We start from the raw sequence: 20,567 nt of genomic DNA, 5'->3' as shown, positions 1-20,567 counted from the left end.
TGGGGGTTTCAGTAGTTGCTTAGCAACAACAACAGCTTTTCCAAAAAAGCATCTGTTTGCGAACCAAAAAAAAAAAAGTACTGCGCAGTGGACACAGGTGGTTGGTTGAGCTTTGTATCTATAGCCTCTTAACAATAGGGTCTTTCTTTGGTTACTGTTTCCCTTTAAGTTCTGCATGTTTTTAGTCCTCCTCAGGCTATGTGGTACAATATTTTAACTTGTGGCAAATGAGTACCATACTTTATATTTCAGTCATTTCAATGATATTTGCAAACACCCTTTTTCTACCATTAAGCACAATTTTAGTAATGTGGCAAAAATGTAAGAGAAGATATTTTTTTAAATGTTATCAACAATATTTTCTACGCCAGCAGTGTCCACTTTGAACTAATACAAAGTACTGTTTTTCCCCAGATTTAGGGTACTTTGCGAACCAGGTTGGGACTCAAATAAGGCACATTTTGATCCGCAAAATCCCTGAAGCAGTTGTCAACAGTCAAGTCACAAATACAAATGTGTAATCATTCAGATATAAAGATGCATTCATTAGGAAAGGTTTATTTTATAACAAAGTAAGACGATGAGAATCATGCTCAAAAAAAATCCAATATGATGGTCAATAAATACATAGCACAGAAGAACAACTGAGAATGGCATCCACCCTTGTCATACCCAGCCATCTGGTATGGTGAATGAGACATACTGGGCACTGCCTGTGAACACTTGTGGCGATAAATTCACACAAATACTTACAGCAGTGGTGAAAACAGGCCAACGAAAGGCATTGATACATTCCTATCATCAGAATTGTGCAGATAGGCTTTTTGACAGGTGGCAAGCATTTGGTCAGCCTTGATTTTAATCCATCCATCTACCTATCCATCCATCCATCTATCTATCTATCTATCTATCTATCTATCTATCTATCTATCTATCTATCTATCTATCTATCTATCTATCTATCTATCTATCTATCTATCTATCTATCTATCTATCTATCTATCTATCTATCTATCTATCTATCTATCTATCTATCTATCTATCCATCCATCCATCCATCATCCATCCATCCATCCATCCATCCATCCATCCATCCATCCATCCATCATCCATCCATCCATCCATCCATCCAGAAATGGCTGAAACACATTTAGACAAAAGTGAGACTTTTTTAAGATTGTTGTAACATTGAAGTTTCCACGATTTTTTGTGAAATTTCCTGAATTAAACTAGATGGATTACAACCTATTTCTGCCTCTAACAACAGTTGAAACACTATACAAAGGAAAAAAAGAAAGAAAGTAAGAAACAAACAAACAAAGACAAATAGGTGACACCCAGCTGAGGTTGATACAAAGCAAACAAGCTGATTTTGCATTTTGCAGCAGGATGTAGGTCAGGGCTGTAACCTCAGGTGTGCTAATATCAGATCTATTAAATCATATCTAAACCTATCTCTGGGCAAAATATAAGTAGATTTGTCATCTTCTGAATCTTACAATGCAAGCATATGTGCAACTTCAGCAGAAAAAAGTCAATTTTTCCAAAAAAATAAAAATGATCATCATAGCCTAGTAATAATTATGATGCATATGAAATAGATATTTATAGATATTTAGATATAGATATTTATTTATTGTCATTGCATGTAAAAACACAACGAAATTTCGTTTGTAGCACCAAAAAACCAGCATAAAAGGGGGGAATAAATAAAGGTTAATAAGGTAATATTAATAATAGGTAATAGATAATGCACAGATAAATAACACAATAATAAATGAAGAAGCTGTTTTTGATTCTGTTGGTTCTGGCTTGGATGGTTCTCAGCCTGCCTGATGGGAGGGTGCTGAACAGGGAGTGTTATAAAAGTAATATCACAATTACTACCACATTATGAAGGTCTTGGACCAGGACTTCATAACCTTTGTGTCGTCCTCCCGGGTCAAATTGACCCCGTCTGTTTTGACTGTTCCTTCTTTCCTCCCTTCCTTCCTTCCGTCTGTCCTTCCTCCCTCCTTCTCTCTTTCTTTTGTTCCTCTCTCTTTCCTCCTTTCCTTCCTTCCTTCCTCCTTCCTTCCTTCCTTCTTTCCTCCATCCCTCCTTCTCTTTTCCTTTCCCCCTCCCTCCTTCCTTCCCTTCTTCCTTCCTCCTCCCTTCCCTTCCTTCCTCCTCCCTTCCTTCCCTTCTTCCTTCCTCCTCCCTCCTTTCCTTCCCTTCTTCCTTCCTTCCTTCCTTCCTTCCTCCTCCCTTCCTTCCCTTCTTCCTTCCTCTTCCCTCCTTTCCTTCCCTTCTTCCTTCCTTCCTTCTTCCTTTCCTTCCTTCTTCCTTTCCTTCCTCCCTTTCATCCTTCCTTCCTCCCTCCCTTCCTCCCTCCCTCCTACCTTCCTTCCTCCTCCCTTCCCTTCCTTCCTCTTCCCTTCCTTCCCTTCTTCCTTCCTTCCTTCCTTCCTTTCCTTCCTCCCTTCCATCCTTCCTTCCTCCCTCCCTCCCTCCCTCCTACCTTCCTCCCTCCCTCCTACCTTCCTTCCTCCTCCCTTCCCTTCCTTCCTCTTCCCTTCCTTCCCTTCTTCCTTCCTTCCTTCTTCCTTTCCTTCCTCCCTTCCATCCTTCCTTCCTCCCTTCCTCCCTCCCTCCTACCTTCCTCCCTCCCTCCTACCTTCCTTCTTCCTCCCTTCCCTTCTTCTTCCCTCCCTTCTTCCTTCCTCCTCCATTCCCTTCCTTCTTCATCCCTCCCATCCTTCCTTCCTCCCTCCCTCCTTTCCTTCCTTCTTCCTCCCTTCCTTCCTTGACTCAAGGACAACAGGAGGGTTAATAAAACTTATATGGAGGGCTAAAGTAATGGCCATACAGCATCTTGAGAACAATTTCAACGATTTCAAGTGCATGTAATGAATCGTCAGAGTCCCAGTGCAATGAGATATAAAAAGCAAACAAAAAAAGTGTAACATTTGCATAAGTATTGACTATATATACTGAGAAATACCAGGTAATAATAATGAATACTATAACTGGCTAATTAAAAATATAAATCTTTTCAAAAAGTACTAGTGTATGAATGTCAGGATCTTGCGTGCTACTGTCAGAGATTACTCAGGAACTAGCCGAGTTGCATTGTTTAACCTTCATCCTATCAGCATACTTAACATACAAAGACTACCAACTGGGGCCCCCAAGAATAAACTACTGTAATAAACAACCATCATAGCAAAATGTTAACTCACTTCTTCTCAAAGCAGAGTTATGTGATTAATGTCATCTGAAAAAGCAACAGATTACTATAATTTGGAGAAAGTTACACTTAATTTGCATATTGTGTAAAATAAAAAATATACAGTGCACTTTTCTTACACCTTCAAAATGACTGACAGAGTGCCTGAGATTGTGTAACCTCTCAGGGATGTAGAGGCACTCAAGAAATAAGTTTCATCTACTAAAACTACATAGGCAGAATTGGGTGATTTTAACTGGGGTTTACACAGAAAACAATGATATGAGGTTGGTTCAATGACGTAGAAGGATTTTCAAGAACTCAATTGTAGAATAATAAAAACAAGCATATCTAATGCAGTAGTTCAAACATTCAGAATGTTGTGTACCTGAAGATACATATTATAAATTATAAATTAAGTGATTTTAGTGGGTTTTTCAAGATTAATTGGCACTGGCCTTAAAAAAAGTCATGTGGTGCGACCATGATTCATCTTGAAATAAATTAATTTACTTAACACGCTTCACATCTTTTTTTTGTTACAAGTTTTCAGTAATATAAAGTGTTTGGAAACAAAGTATTTGCATTTTTTTTTTTTAATTTTTGTAAATGATGATCTTTTATTTATATAAGATATTTCAAGATGAATCATGGTCGCACCACATGACTTTTTTTAAGGCCAGTGCCAATTAATCTTGAAAAACCCACTAAAATCACTTTCACATTATAATATGAATTTTCAGGTACACAACATTCTGAATGTTTGAACTACTGCATTAGATATGCTTGTTTTTATTATTATAAAATTGAGTTGTTGAAAATCCTTATACGTCATTGACCCGGTTATTAATTAGGAACAAACTGATTGAGAAATTTGGGGGGAAATTGGATTGTTAGAATGAGGCACCTGTGAGATATGTCAAAAAGTAGGACTTAGGTCAAGGCGTTGTCTTGCATCTGGAAAATAAAAAAATAAAAAATCTGACTCTATTTCAACCTTATTAACATGTTTTCATGTGTGACGTGCTGAAAGTCTTAATACATCTAATTGCACGTGCGCCCAACCGTTAACATCTCTTAATACATCTAATTGCACGTGCGCCCAACCGTTAACATATATTCTATCTTCTATCAATCTAACGTATATCAATGTGATTTTATTTCCGTTCATGCTGAATTGAGTGCGCTTTAATCTCCTCCCACCTGCCCGGTGAGTTTTATAGCAACTGTTGCCCAGTGAGGCAGCGCCATAGTCACCGTAGTCCTGGCGACTGTAACCCACCAACAACAACCTCTCGCTCCATCATTACCACCTCCTCCACCATCCTCATATTCATCAACCAGTCCACAGCTCAGGTTTGAATACATTTTTTCATATATATATTTTTTTTGTAGCCTGAAATAAAATCCTTTCTTGTTTCACGGGATTATTTTATAAAGGAGATATTAACTGCTCCGGTTAATGTTTTGTCTGCTGGTGAATGAGGGCTCGGTGGATAGCTGGGGGTAGTTTGCTAGCGAGGGTGTTTCTTTGTAACGTGTTAGCCTGCTTGCTAACGTTGACTGTAGGTAACGTTACCCACAGCTGTGAGAGGTCATGCTCAGCTAACTAGAAATATTGCTTTGTGTTCTCCGACTGGGTGCTTCGTGGTAGATGTGTTCAGTTTGACGGGCAAAAAAAGCAGGTTTAGCACGTATTTGTTTAAACTTACTGTGCTGAGTGGTAGCAGAGGTCTGTGCTAGTCACTGAAGCTAGCTGGTCAGCTGGAGCAGGAGCAGGTGTCTGTTGTTGCTAAGTTGCTAACGCCAGGGTTGCCTTCCTACAATGCCTGTTGGTACCCCTGTTTTTGGCTAATGTTGCGTTGATTTAGCAAGTTTGGGTTTCGGGTGGTTAAAATCTTGTCGGTAAAGCAAAAATCAATAGCGTGGATCTGCAGTGGAAGATGCTATAAGCTAGCTTTCCATGCACTAACTGCTATTGACAATAGCTAAGCCATTACTTTCCCTTTTGTCTTAGGGAGCAAGATAGCTTCGCTAGCTTTCCAGCTGCCCTCTTTGTGGCATTAGATGGCTATGATAAGCTATCTGATAACACAAAGCTAAGTTTTGTAGTAGACAGCTTTGAGGAGAAAACACCTGCTCGGCTAACATTAAAATACCTTAATGTTATTACCCCATTTTATCCCGAATCATTTCATTAGTCTGCAAACTGGGCTTGTAAACGTCAAGGTTTATCCACCCCTTCTGCAATACAGGTACACTGCAAAATGATCTACCACTGACAAAAATACTCTGTCAAATGTTGTATTTTTGTGTGTGTTATAAGTGTGCGTGTATTTCCCTGTGTGTGCATGTAAAGGTAACAAGGAGAGTTTCCAATCCAGCATGTCGCTGTTCAGGTGAAGATGCTTAGTTAACATCTTCATATTGTGTCATGTTTGTTTTAGATTCACATTGAATGAATTGAGTAAAAACATTCTGTCACATCTGTTTTAATAATAATGTAATAAATAATAATGTCCTGTCCTCCTCACAATTTAATGAAAAACTTGCATCAATCCTGTGGGTGGGTGGGTCATATAAGTAGAGACTTGGTTTCTTAATGTTGCATCACAATTATTTTTGGGTCCATTGGGTCTCCTGTGCAGCTGCGACCTCTGATTCCCATTTGGGGAGAGAACGTGTGTGTGTGTGTGTGAGAGTGAGTGTGTGAGAGAGAGAGAGAGGAGAGTTGAGTGGAGGGCAGGTGCACCACCACCACCAGTAGTGATGGGACTTCTGACCAGCTATGTGTCTGTGTCCGATAAAGAAGGACAAAGCAGTGAATAAACACTGATTGTCCATCGTCATCCCTCGAATTTGTTTCCCTTTTTTTTTTTAAATCTTATGTTGAGTTGTGAATCATGAGTCCTATCTGTTCCTGCAGTAAGGCCTCTGTACAGGAAATACCTCCCACTGATATGCACACAGGCATCAACAGTATCTGTCAGCGCCTGATTGATTGAAAACCAATTAGGATAAAATACCAGTGGTCTGATTTTTACACATAGACAAAGTCAAAATAATATAAATATATTGATCTATTGGGATATACAACCCAAAATAGGTCATGCACAGATTATTACCCCTATATATACTCTCTCTCTTTCACACACACACACACACACACACACACACACACACACACACACACACACACACACACACACACACACACAAACACACATTAAACAGGATGTAGGGAACTGCTAGTTATCAGATCATGTTACCACTTACCTGTAGTCCAGTAGGGCAGAAATAGTACCATGCCACCTGCTGCCTGGATCCTGTTGCATTTCCAATCACTTAAAGAGGGGCTGATTAATTCAATTATTCAGTCATCCATTTTCACGGCTTAGCAGAATACAACATGTTATTGTTTATTTGCCCCAGCCTTCCAACAATAATGTATATTGCTGATGAAAGGGGAGACTTTAAAATGCTCACTTTTTCAATAATATCAGGGGGGGGGGGGGGGGGGGGGGGGGTAACTTGTGTTTCAAGACATTTTGGCACATCTGGTTGCAGTGGCCCTGTCATGACATACAATCTAATTAAATGTTGAACACTAGCTTTGATCATTTTGATTTTTGTATACTGATGCAATGTTTTTGAAGTCAACCCCCCCCCCCCCCCCCCCCCAGAACTGTGTTGTTTGCATGTCCTCCAGTTCAGCCCCCCAATTGGATCTCCCTCTCCTCTTTCTCCTGCTGTACCTGTGCCTGATCTTACACTCCAGTCTTGCCTTGGGCTACTGCACATGTGCGAGAGGGAGAAATTGTACGTATGGTGTACTCTTCGGCACCTCTCATTTCTTAACTTGGAGCATCACACTTTCATCGTCGTCACAAATGGTTATCAGACAGGCAGAGGATTATTCTGTGCATTCTGTGACACATTTGCACTCTTTTACTATGTGTTGCATCTTAACGTAGAGGAATAGAGGGGAGAAAACGCAGGGCGAATTGTTGTCCTCCTTGGTGGCTTTTGTTCCTCTGTGTCTTTGTAGGGCTTGCACTTGCTCAGTGGAGCACAGCATTTAAGTGGGCCACAAGGGAGTGCCTGAATGGTGAGGCAGGAGGTGTGTTAGAGAGAGTGTGTGTGTGTGTGTGTGTGTTTTTGGGGGGGGGGGGCAACAAGAGTGTTGTGATGCAGGGGCTCTTTTCCTTGATTAGGTGGGCTCAGTTGGGGCCATGTACTTTGGCTCTGGAGCTGCACTGTGGAAGTCTACATCCTCCTCTCCTCCTCTCTTGACCAGTCCTTTTTTTATTCATTTTTTTTTAGCGTTGGGATGTGGTGAGCTGATGGCTACAGTTTGACATTTTTATCCCTTTGGTAGCCTGCATCCAGTGGCTTTCACACTTCAGGGTAAATGAGTAGCTTGCATGCTGCAGTATGTTAATTATTCGTGTTAATTATGCTTTTTTTTTTTGGAGGGGGGGGGAGGGATTGATTGTCATAATGTACGTGTCAAAACACAGAATATAAACTGGATAGTGGTTTATTTTTCCAGAAGCCAGACTGCAGCCTCTCTAGCAACAGCCTGCAGACATGTCTGACAGCGATAGTATATATACATACCCCCCCCCCCCCCCCCAGAGGTGTTTAAAATAGCCAAGCTGATAAGAGAAGGCTTTGTGTTAATGAATCTCAGTGCCCCTGTATGTTTCAAAAAAATGCAGATTTTTTTTTTCTATATCTTTATACTCAACGCGCCACGAAAGACTGACTCAGCTTTGTAGTCCAACTTTGAGGTTAGTCACCCAAGCACAAATAAAATGATAGCCTTCAACAAGCCAGTATGATGTTGAAGATAAGGGAAGAAGCAGACTGTCCCCGGAGAGAGTCGAAGCTGTTAGGAAACCCAGGTTAATTAACCAAGAGAGGCTTGTTCATGGAAACTGTGATGGGGAGGAGGTGGCGGCCTTCCCCTGGAACGAACGGGGTGATGTAGCCATACTATTATTAACACACAAACACAGGTTCAGCCTCAGTGTCTCTTCTCACTATTATCCTGCTCTTAAAAATAGTTTACTGCAGTCTTGTGTTAGAAAGCACCGTAAACATGCTCTGAAATCTCTGATGAAACTTAAAATTCAGGAACCTTGTCCGCTGTACTCAGTGTGTTTTCCTCAGTATTGGTCCAGGACTTTGTCTCAGGTAACGTTAAACCTGTAAAAGTGGGAACTGACAGAGCGACGAAAAGCAGCATCTATTTGGAGTTGGTTAAATATTAACTTCTTTTATGGCTGTGAACATGGAGACAAGACCATGTGTCACTGATGCATGAGGCTCTCAGTACATTGAGTACCACAAGGCAGAAACAGGTGCTCGGGTACAGTTGCTCTAGAGCAGCTTTAGTAGCATTGATTTGGGAAAAACAGATAGAAGTCTGATGAAACCTCGTGTTTTCTGTTGTGCCTCGACTAGTACCTGATTTAGGCATATTTTATGTCCTGGGCTAACCCAATCATGTGGATAATTATTGAGTTTATTTTCATGTAATATGATAAATGTGCCTTTTTGTTATTAAATGCTTGCTCTGGAAACTTATTTAAGATCGAGTGAAGTTATTACACGATGATGTCTCTGATTTTATGAATATTTCACCATATTTGCTGTTAAAAAAGTAACTGTTGTTAATTAAAGGAAGAATGTATTAATAGATTAACACTTTGGTAAAGTAAGTTATCAATCTTTAATACAATACAAGTGTCAGCTCAAGATGTATTTACATTGTGTTATTGTCACTGAATTAAAAAGCTGCTTTGCCAGTGTGGCCAGTATGTTGAGAGTGTTGTTGGTTTTCAGCTCCATGAAGTTGGTGTTTTCTTTGTGTTAATTAGGCGCCATGCAGACCCCTGAAGCAGGCGCTGACTCCACCTCCACTGTCCCTCTTCAGACCACTGTGCCTGTCCAGCCTACCGGCTCCACCCAGCAGGTGCCTGTCCAGCAACAGGTACATCCAGCCTGTGTGTTTGTCGTTAAGTCTCGATGTTCCCGCACAAGTCTGCATGCTGCACCTGCATTCATTTATATTCGTATCTGTTGGTGTATTTCTTAATAACAAATTTACGACTCAATTTGTCTCGCCAGGCCCAGACTGTTCAACAGGTTCAGCATGTTTACCCAGCACAGGTGCAGTATGTGGAGGAAAACAGTGGCGTCTACACCAATGGCAACATGTGAGTCAGTCTGTTACGCAGCCCGCTCTTACACCCCTTCACAGATATTAGCATGACGTCTCTGCAGGCTGTTCTGCCTCCTCTTAAGTCTCTTCACACCATCATTCATGTCACAAGCACATGATGTTGGTGGGACTGGGTTCGTTTTTTTGTGTTTGTTTTTCTTTTCTGATGAGGGTGCCGTCGTGTGTTTGATTGTGCTCAGTCACCTGAACATGACCAGAAGTAGGCCTGTCTTTTAAGTGCTGACGCTCCCCAGGCTCTGAGGAACAGGGCTACATACACACACCACTAACAAGCCCAAGCTGTGTTTGTCCTACTGCGATACACACACACACAAATCAGTGTATGTAGAGACACACAAAAACACTGTGTGTGTGTGTGTGTGTGTGTGTGTGTGTGTGTGTGTGTGTGTGACCTCAGTACCTGGGGGAAACACTCATACCACCTAGTTTTATAACAATAATAATAATAATAACCATCAAAGTACGTAGAAATACAAAATCATACATACACCAAACTGTTACCAGAGAGTACCAGGCATGTGTCAACATTATGTTTGAACATTTAAAGGATTACACAAAAATAGTATTGTCTTATTTTCTGTGATTTCTGGTATTTTATGTTACATTGAAAACAATCACTGCACATACAGAGCAGGATTCTTATGAGGATTACAGTATAAAAAATTTAATACATTTTTGATTGTCTTCATTATGAGGATATTTACAGGAAATAACAATGAAAGCAGACCCTCTCGTGTTTCATTATAACCGTATGGGCTCAACAAGTATCTTGGATCATTAAGAAACCATACTTGGACTAAAGAGAGAAAGTGCAGCTGTTTGAAACTTTAGACTGTGTTTTTTTTTCTCTCAGTGTTATTGTCTCGATCAGTTTGGGCTCATCGACTGACCTCTAACCTCTCCTCTGAACAGAAGAACCTACTCGTACTCAGAGCCCCAGCTGTATAGCCAGAACAGTGGCGGGAGCTACTTTGACACACAGGGCAGCTCATCACAAGTGTCCACTGTGGTGACGTCTCACGGCATGACCAACAACGGAGGAGGGGGCAGTGGAGGAATGAGCATGGGCCTGGCAGGGGGTCAGGTAATCAGCAGCAGTTCTGGGGCCTACCTCATGGACAACGCTGGACCGCACCCTGCCACCCAGACGGCACGAGCTTCCCCAGCTACTGTAAGTGGCTTAGCACCCACTAATTGGGTTTTTCACCTGCCTTTGCCTGCCTGCTTTTGTGTGTTGATAGACCGTCTGACCAAGTCTATGCTGTAGTTTGTAGTAACTTCTACTTCCTCTCTGTTAGCACCACACTGCTATTAGTTTGCCATGTCTGTCTCTATACTTTATTGATCTACGCACTAGTTTTTACCCCAAAATGTAGGACACACATGTCTTTAGCAGAGTTCTGTTTATAAACTCTATTGTGGCAGTCATGTTTGCAGGATTTCAGTATGTACTCACTGTACACACTTCATGTCAAATAATAGTAGTAGAAAAACAGCTTTAGTATGAGGCAGTCTGTTTTATCTGTGGTAATTATCCTTGCTGATGTATGCAGTGTGCTGCGTAGGCTTGGCCCAAGTCTCTATAGTGATCAAACTACTGCCAAAAATGTTCACACTGTAACCCTAATTATTTAATGTTCAAGTAATGCTGGGTTTCTTTGTCTCCACCCCCGATTTCATCTCTCTGTTATATCCACTCTTTGGTGTAGAAGAAAGATGGAGTTAAGAACTTAGAAACAAGTATATAAAGGAGAGGGGGAATAGTCAGGGAATGTGCTTCTTGAGTTTATCAAAGACAAAACAGCTTAACAGACTCACCCCCTCCTCACCAGAGTCCTGCATTGGACAGAGTGCCGCACACACAGCACAAGAGCCTCGCTCTCTTACTACATTCTGAACGTTCCATTAGACATTTTCAAACAGTTCACCATAATGATACAGATGATGGGGTGACTGACATTACATTATGAGGATGTCAGTCATGGTAGACTAGAGATTTTAAAACATTCAATAAAAACTACACGAAAGGAGAAATCATTTCATGTTAAAAAGAAATGTGTGCAAGGGTTTAAGTGCATTTTAACTGCCCAAGTAAAAAAAAAAAAAAAACAGCTTATCCTTGTCTAGACTAAGTGATGAGCTTGATAAAAGATAAATGGCTCCAGCAGTATGATTTTTTAAAAAGAAAAAAAAAAAAAGAAAGAAAAGAAATATCAAAGTGGTGACCTGATTGAAACCAGTGATGCAGCCCCTAGGGATATATAATATAATATAAATATAATAATAACTCTTGTCATTTATTTGACATCAGCAATCCTTTCATAAGAGACAATGACACATTTTCTAATTAATGTATATCTCACTTTGTAAATCACCTTTTTTCTGTTATACTAACTTGACAGCCACATAGATGCTAATTCTGGATTATTTACTACGGAGGAATAACCTCAGTATAACGCTCCTCACTTGAATAGAGTTTTGATCAGTATTTAAAGTAGTGAAGTGTTAAATCTCACTGAAAAGCACAGTGCTAATTTGCTAGAAATACACAGAAAAACGCTGCATTTTGTTGCCCTATGTCATGTTTTGTTGGTACATGATAATTGTTAAAGAAGGATATGTGTTAGTGGTGTCTGGTAGGGATGGGCGTCTGCCAGCTATCCATTACTGATGTACTAAGTTGATCCTGCAGTATGTTTCTTAACTAGGCGAAGATGTTCCTGAAACGACAGGTTGACCTGCTCTGCTTGGGTTTAGTGGTGCTTGCTTTGGGATCTTTTTCTACAGTTGCTTTATTTTTTGTTACTAATGTTTTCTACATCACTTCCTGCTTTTGTTTTTTATTTCCACCTCTTACATTTTGTTGTCCTGTGCTTCGTGGTTTATCAGATTGAAATGGCGATTGAGACGCTCCAAAAATCTGAGGGTTTATCCAGTCAGAGAAGCTCGCTGCTCAACAGCCATGTAAGTTGCTTTTTACAAATGCCTGCCTTCGCTTTACCTTAGCTTTTGCCAAACTCACCCTCTTGCTGTTCTGCCTCTCAACTTTCTGTACATTTCAGTTTGGAGTGGTGTTTGCCGTTTTTGTTGCTGGTTTTAATTATTATTGCTTTAAATTCACTGGCTGCTTTAGAAGTGCTTTAGCAGAGCTGTCATGCTGCAGCATCCAGATTAAAAACTGTCGGTCTGAGATCTTTCCACACAGGTTGCGTGCAACAGCGTTTGAATGTCTTTAGTAAAACATGTGTTCCCCCTGTAGCTCCAGTGGCTGTTGGACAATTATGAGACAGCAGAGGGCGTAAGCCTACCACGATCCACCCTCTACAATCATTATCTGCGCCACTGCCAGGAGCAGAAACTGGACCCTGTAAATGCAGCCTCTTTTGGCAAACTCATCCGCTCCATCTTCATGGGACTCCGTACAAGGCGCCTCGGGACAAGGTTAGCTTTTTTGAGCTTTTCGTTAAGTAAGGAAAAGTTGTCATTTTTCATCTAATTGCAGTATGCTTGCATGGTCCTCATCTTACTGTTATCATCTACCTCAATCCTGATCTACTAAAGCCTCATAAGTTCTTTTAACCTGTTCAAACAATTTTATATGAGTGTGACTTTTTTTGTACACCTCACCTGCTTAGTGTGTGTTCACTTTTTTTTTTTTGCCTTGCAGAGGGAACTCCAAATATCATTACTATGGTATACGTGTGAAACCAGATTCCCCGCTAAATAGACTTCAAGAAGACATGCAGTATATGGCCCTCAGACAGCAACCTGTTCAGCAGAAGCAGAGGTAAAACACACACAGCCAGGCATGCACACAGACATAAAGTACTTTCTGTGACCCGAGGCATAGTGTTTATAGATAATGAAGTGAGCCATGTGATTTCAGGTTCAAGCCAGTGCAGAAGTTTGATGCTGGCTCTGGGGAGAATTTCTCAGGTGGAGGCCAGAACCATCCTGGTGCAGCAGAGCAGACAGTCATTGCACAGAGCCAGCACCACCAGCAGTTCCTAGGTCAGCAACTTTAATGTCTATAAAACCCAAAACACGTGGAATGCACTTAATATTTACATGGTGTTTTTGAGATTATTCCATAGTTGCCATGTAAGTTTCTTTTCACCCCAACAGATGCATCGCGGGCACTCCCTGACTTTGTAGAGCTGGACCTCGGACAGAGCAATACAGAGAACATCAGCCCAGAGGATGTTAAAGCTCTCCAATCTCTTTACAGAGAGCACTGTGAGGTGAGATAAAGTGCATTATTTTCATTTCCAAACTAATCACAGCACTCTTACACAGGGAGAACAGGGGGGGGGGGGGGTCATGTCCCTCCTCAGTGTTTAAAGAAAGCTAAGTAATCCACTTCAATATTGTGGCATTCATTGATACATCATCATCAATATGTACATTTTCATACTGAGCTGTTTCACCACCCACAAAATCAATTCCCCCTTCTTTTTTTTTTGTAAGATTCTCATTCTCCTTTACAGTCTAGTCCATGTTTTTCCCCTCAATAAGTATATATGCCTTAATCTACCTGCATCTATCATGATGGCAATTTAGTTGTTTAATCTTATTTAAGCTACCTTTAATGAGAAAAGTGTGGAAAGAGAGAAGAGTGTGAAAACTTTGGGAAAGGTCATGTGTGTTTATAGCGACAGAGATTCGTAAATGCCAGCCGCTGGCATTTTGGAACAGAATTTTCTCTTTATCTTGTGAAGTTTTCAATCACAAGTCTCCCAGTGTCTGGAAAAGTAAGGATCAGGTCATCCACACAAAATTAGAAAGTGTCTACACTGTTGTTATGTTTAAAGGGGGAATTCACCCAAATTACAAAGAAACACACTCCTAGTGCTGCCTAACAATACAGTTTGAGGTTGACGGGTCAAGCTCTATAGATGTCCATGTATAATATTTATCCTGCTGCTTCAATACAGTGGAGGTGAATAGAATTTAAGTTGCACCTCTCACCACAGTGAAAATTGACATTTGACAATATGCTGGTTTCTCTGAATAATCTACCGACCTCTCTCTTTCTTTTTAGAAAGTAATATGAAAAATAATTCACTGTTTGTGTTTATTCTCTGCTTTCGTCTCAGGCTATCCTGGATGTGGTTGTCAACCTCCAGTTCAGTCTAATTGAGAAGCTGTGGCAAACATTCTGGCGTTATTCTCCCCCTGACTCTGTAGAGGGTGCCACTGTAACAGAAAACAGGTGAGGTCAAGCGAGAGAAAAAATACATTTGTTTTCTTTGCTGAGATCTGTTACTGTTTTACCAAAAAGACATAAAACTTACATTTAACCTGTAAAAGTTTCAACTTAATTCATTTCATGATAATCTGATTTCAAAGGCATCTTTCTGTTCATTCTGCAGCAGCATAAGTGAGATTGAAGCGCGGCTCCCCCGTTCACAGCTGCTGGCGCTGTGCAGAAACGAGGCTGTGCTCAAATGGATGAGCACCTGTGACCACCTAATGTACCAGTCCCTTGTGGAGATCCTCATTCCTGATGTCCTGAGACCCATTCCCAGTGAGCCACAGTCATAGACACCTCTCATGTTTACTTGTTTGCTGTGTTAATGCTTGTTATGTCATCAATTTTTGTTTTTGGTTTTCCTTGTTTTTATATTTTTAGGTGCCTTGACTCAAGCCATTCGCAACTTTGCCAAAAGCCTGGAAGGTTGGCTCAATAATGCCATGAATGCCATTTCACAGAGAATGATCCAGACTAAGGTAAACAGCCTTACAGCCTTAATACCGAGTCGACCTTTGCAAAATGCTGCAAAGAAAAGTCGCCTGTTACTGTTTCTAAAACATGTAATTAATACACGAGTATATAGTTTTACTGTGTGTTTTGAAAGGTTAAAGTAGATAATACCTGGGCTTCTGTGTGCATTCTTTTCATAGATTGCCGCTGTTAGTGCCTTTGCGCAAACACTGCGCAGATACACATCTCTGAACCACCTGGCTCAGGCGGCACGTGCCGTGTTGCAAAACACGTCACAGATCAACCAGATGCTGAGTGATCTCAACCGTGTTGACTTTGCCAACGTACAGGTCAGAACAGGTCTTTGTGTTTCGCTATGATGCAGCTGTGATGCTTTTTATATGTGTACTCTGATTCATGTGATATATTTCTGTACTTTCACTTTCACTGTACAAGTGTGAACCTGCTGCTCTGTCTTCATGTTGGTGTATAGGAGCAGGCATCATGGGTGTGTCAGTGTGAGGAGGGAGTGGTTCAGCACTTGGAGCAGGACTTCAAGGCCACGCTACAGCAGCAAAGCTCTCTGGAGCAATGGGCAGCCTGGCTGGACAACGTGGTCACTCAAGTGCTCAAGCCCTACGAGCATCGGCCCAGCTTCCCCCGGGCGGCTCGACAGTTCCTGCTCAAGTGGTCCTTCTACAGGTCTGCAAAGAAACACGTCTGTGAGTGTGCTGCATCATTGAAGAAGCAAAGACACTTACTTTGTTTGTTTTTTTTGTGCGTGTGTGTTTCCATCAGTTCTATGGTGATAAGGGACCTGACCCTGCGCAGTGCTGCCAGCTTTGGTTCTTTCCATCTGATCCGCCTGCTGTATGACGAGTACATGTTTTACCTTGTCGAGCATCGTGTGGCCCAAGCTACTGGAGAGACACCCATTGGTGTCATGGGGGAGGTAAAACTGTGGCATCTTATGTGTTCTGTCATATGAAATGATCTCTGTTTGGCCTTTTTATAGAAGAGAAGTTTCTTATTTTGATTATAAAACCGTGAAACAATGTGAAATACTAATGGCTCATCTAACTGTGATTTTTGTCTCTGTTTTCAGTTTGACAGCCTGAACACCTTATCTCTCAGTAACATTGATAAAGGTATGTGGCAAAATGTATAAAGCATAAATGTATATATGCTAGAGAAAAAAGCAAAATGACAGCTCATAACCAAGTATTGACATGCACAGACCAGAGCAGTGGAGTGTGTTTGGGCTTAGTGACAGTGTTTTTGTGGCTTCTTCCTGTCTAGATGAAACGAGTGGGATGGACAGCGATTTAGAAGACGACACGGAGGAATCCGGGGAACCTCTTGCTAAACGGGAGAAGTCAGAGCATGAGGTGATCCAGGTGATTCAGGTCGGGGCGCTTGAGGACGGATCTCACCCTGTCGTCGGGGTCGTCCAGCCAGGTGTCCTCCACTCGTTGCCCCAGCCCCAGCAAGACCACTCCGAGCACATCCTAACCCCCTCTGCCGGTACTCCGACCATCCGCCACTGCAGCGCCACAGGAAACACCTACGCCTCTGTTTGAGGGCACGTCTGACCTTGTCTGGCCTGTTTTCGCCTTCTCACTCTCCACATATCTTTCTCTCTGTAAGTCTAGATGTTTCCGTCTGTTTCATGCATTGTCTCTGTCTGCACTGGTGTGGACACGCTCTCCTCACACCATCCAGCCTGGTCAGTGGAGGAGTGCTGAAATGATGATACTTTGGCCGAGATGTGCTGTCCGTGTCTGACTGCTTATATTCTGGATGTGGTGTCATCCCGTGAGTCTGTGCTCTATTAACATGCGGCAGCTGGTGGAAGGGACGTGGAGGAAAAGGACTAATTTGACCCGTTAAATGTTCCCTGGTTAGACATGACTTACCGCATCTGTCTGTCTATACCGACGGAGTTTATCATGAAGGAAAGTTAAACTTCTTCAAACTACTGATGTCTCAGAGCTCAAATCCATGTCACTAGTCCCAGTGGAGCATCGATTGACTCAAGAGCTTTGCCTATTGTACATAGTTTTGCTGTACTTTGAATTGGTATTACCCAAAACTCATGGTGCTATCATTGTGTTTTATTTGTTTAAATCTCCAGTTATTTTAGTATGATTTATGTAAACATGCATTCGAACTGCTGATAAACTTTTGGCTGAACAAAAATATTTTGAGTATTGTATGTAGCTGTATGTATGACATTTGAAAAAGGATCATGGGGCAGTTTTGTCTGTTCTGTTTTGAAAAAATGATATGGTAGCCACCCACTGAAAACCACTTATAGCTTTTAGCCACAGAAAAAGAAACCCTGAAAGTAATATCTGTGCTGCTACTTCTGTAAATAGAAATGAGATTGAGAAGACTGGCTGTACAAAACCTCTTCCTCAATGTTAGCTTTTCTATGCACTCCGTGCATAACGCTTGCCTTTGTTCATTTTAGATGCTCTGTAGTGTGGTTAATGTGATGAGCTGTAATCTTGAAAACAACGTACTGGACACATTCCCCTGTTTTTCGCAGTTTCTGTCTTAATGAAAACTTTTTAAGTTCGTGAAAGGACCAAAAACAAACCAACAAGAGGAAGCTGAGAGTGAGCCATTTGGGCCACCCAAGAGCTGTTTCCTGTCCCACAGTGCCATGTTGCAGAGCAGAAGGAATGTCAGGGATTTAATGTACCTCGGCTTTATCATAGTGCCTTATCCTTAAATGCAGCTGTCCTTGTAGTCCTGACTGTGTGGTGTAGAGAGCCCACAGCCCCTCTGCATTGTCCCAGCCACAGATTTGGCTTTCTGGTGACTCGTGGCTGGATTTGGGCTGGCTCATCAGTGTTGAGACTAAGGGATGCAGGCACAGACACACCTGTTGTTGTTTCTCTGGATCAGCTCTACTAAGCTTCTTACTTATCAGAATCACGGTCTTTAGCCTTGCTCCTGCCCTCACTCTGCCCTCTTGAGGCCTATTCTTGCATTAGCCTTCGATATTGGGTGAAATGTGTGTATGCGTGTGTGTGTGTATGTGTGGATGCATTGGTCTGCACTGTGTTTTTATGTGTGTGTGTGTGTGTGTCTGCGTGCTTGTGTGTATGTGTTGGAACACATCCATCAGTCACCCTACCTCAAACCAGTGGTGCCAGCCCTTTTGACGCGTGCAGCACAGTCTGTCCAAACCTTATTGCACACACACCACTGTACTGCACAAATCTCAACGCGATAGAGAAAATCTGCTTTGCTTTTCTCTCACCTCTGATTACATTTTCATTTCCGTTTTTAGCCCATAAATTGCTTCATCCTTTGTTCCCTGTTGAACGATCATCTTTGTACAGTGGACCAAAAGTAGATATTTTCTGATATTCAAAGAGATATATAGATATATATGTATAGTATATATAATGATGATACACTACATATATTTGTTGCTTTTTATGTGGTTGACCTGATTGTTTCTATGTGATTGTTTCTTTTGGTAGCTCCTATGTAATTAGTTCATAGACTGTGAAATGGGGGACGGCATGGGGACTAACTTCTGATTCATTAGACTACGTCTATACTTGAACTGTTTTAACCTATGTTGTGGAGAATATTGAGATTAATCCTCTGAATAGGAAAATTTGTCATGAAAATTTTTTTTGTTGTTAAACCCTTTTTTTGTTTTTCAAATGGTCTGCAACATTTCTCTGCATAAATGTTTATTTATTGATATTTATTGTGTTACGTTTCGGCCTAGATGCTTATGCATATGTCATGATGGGTAATGATAATGAATCATTAATTCTACCACTGCAAAGAGCAGACCTACTGTACAGAAGGACTGGGAGATTTTTAGTTTTTTCTTTCTTTCTAAGTCATGTATGAAGGTTGATTAAGGGTTTGTTTTTAAAAAGGGTTGGCACTGTATTTGCTGTAATCAGTCCTTTTTAGGCATATCAATAGTCAAAAAAATCCTTTAGATACTAGCAGTACACTGGATTTTTGCCATTTTCTCTTTAATCTAGGGTATGTGCCTGTGTAGAAAATGTGCTTGACAGTGAAGGAGGGTGGGAATGTGCAAATACTGCATGTCATTTGGGTTAGTGGGTCTTTGGACACATCACACTCTGGGGCATCTGACAAGCCCAAAACCACAGCGTACGGTACACATCACAAACTAGCCTTAGTTTGTGATGTGTGTGGAGTTGTAGAAATTGAGCACACACACTTAAAAACACAAATCTAGCTTTCCTGTTACTGTACATGGTTCAAGGACAGTTTGAAAAGTCTGCATGAAAAGGTCGATGAACTTTAAGTAGCTGATAGTTTACGATCGGAGGCATCTTGTTTACATCAGTCTGTGACCATAATTAATTTGCATGAGAGATTTAATCCCTGACTCTTGGTATAAAACTGTTGACGGCAAGTTGGGAGAAAACTGAGAAAGTAATAAAAAAATATCCAATAAAAAGAGATGGATACAAAAACTTAAGCCCTAGATCATTTCTTATAGTTTCTCTAGACCCCTCACATCAGTCTGGGTTCACATGACTGCGAAAAATGAGCTACGCCTCTCTTAACTGACTCCCAACGCGCACTGAAATTTTAAAAATGCAGTTGTAAAAAGTGATGGGGTTCTCTTTGTAAGTTAAAATGTTTAAATGCGTCGTAAATCTGGGTAGAGTGCACTGGTTACAAATGAAGGTTTTACAGGATACTTTTTCTTTCTTTCCTCTAGCTTTTCTTTTTCTTTTTTTACATTTCAATCTCAGCTCCCTTGTCATATAAGTAACTACAACACTGTAGATGGTAACTTGTATTATTTTTGAGCCTTTTAAGTGAAAATGGCTTATAAAATGTTTTTCTTTTAATCTTAATTATGTGCTTTAGGGTCAAATGTGCTTTCTGGTCTTGCACGCCTACATGTGCTGCAAGAAACTGTCTTTTTTTCTTTTCTTTTTTTTTTTTTACTTTACATACACTTTTCGTGCCAGACAGTTTTAGCTTTCTGCATCTCAAAGCCTGCCTGGTTAACACTGGACTGATGTTAATGCTGCCAACACAATTGTACTTTATTTCTCAGTGTCTTTTAAAATTGAGATTTTTTTTTTTTTTTTGTAAAAGCTGTTTGCAAATGAGCTCATTTCCAAACAGAAAACGTTTAAAAAAAGAAAGAAAAAAAAAAAAACATAAGCTATTCCTTAACTTGTCATAGGAGCGTACGAAATGCCTCTTCACCTGGAAAACATGGCAGCTTCACTGACCCATAGCAGACTCCAGTGCCTTTAATTTCGCCCCGGCCAGAGCAGACGGCCTGGGTGACTCTTGGGTCTCTGGTGGGCTACAGATAGAGACTATCGGAGCAGACGTTTCATTGCACAGGTGCTGCCACTGAGAAGACACCAGGG

The 20,567-nt window shown here is 41.1% G+C and overlaps 1 protein-coding gene across 1 annotated transcript; it reads left to right on the top strand.

Moving 5' to 3' along the window:
- The first annotated feature begins 4,472 nt into the window (after positions 1 to 4,472).
- On the top strand, positions 4,473 to 19,989 carry rfx3 (regulatory factor X, 3 (influences HLA class II expression)). The gene is made up of 17 exons (XM_062434101.1): positions 4,473 to 4,564; positions 9,094 to 9,206; positions 9,344 to 9,432; positions 10,371 to 10,629; positions 12,348 to 12,422; positions 12,718 to 12,899; positions 13,126 to 13,245; positions 13,345 to 13,469; positions 13,584 to 13,699; positions 14,555 to 14,670; positions 14,831 to 14,985; positions 15,091 to 15,188; positions 15,363 to 15,512; positions 15,656 to 15,864; positions 15,961 to 16,114; positions 16,268 to 16,310; positions 16,462 to 19,989. Exons 2-17 carry the CDS (start codon positions 9,099 to 9,101, stop codon positions 16,740 to 16,742), a joined length of 2,280 nt encoding a protein of 759 aa, XP_062290085.1. The 5' UTR covers positions 4,473 to 4,564; positions 9,094 to 9,098; the 3' UTR covers positions 16,743 to 19,989.
- The last annotated feature ends 578 nt before the right edge of the window (positions 19,990 to 20,567 follow it).

Source organism: Scomber scombrus, chromosome 15 (genome assembly GCF_963691925.1).
Source record: "Scomber scombrus chromosome 15, fScoSco1.1, whole genome shotgun sequence".
Classification (NCBI taxonomy): domain Eukaryota; kingdom Metazoa; phylum Chordata; class Actinopteri; order Scombriformes; family Scombridae; genus Scomber; species Scomber scombrus.
This window is presented reverse-complemented; position numbering and strand designations above follow the sequence as displayed.

What these genes read in the sequence shown, in the direction of transcription:
- rfx3 (XM_062434101.1), top strand. Translation starts at nt 9,099, where the DNA reads ATGCAGACCCCTGAAGCAGGCGCTGACTCCACCTCCACTGTCCCTCTT. An exon ending in AGGTGCCTGTCCAGCAACAG is followed by an intron (nt 9,207 to 9,343) that starts GTACATCCAGCC and finishes TTGTCTCGCCAG; the next exon opens with GCCCAGACTGTTCAACAGGT. An exon ending in CCTGTTCAGCAGAAGCAGAG is followed by an intron (nt 13,246 to 13,344) that starts GTAAAACACACA and finishes ATGTGATTTCAG; the next exon opens with GTTCAAGCCAGTGCAGAAGT.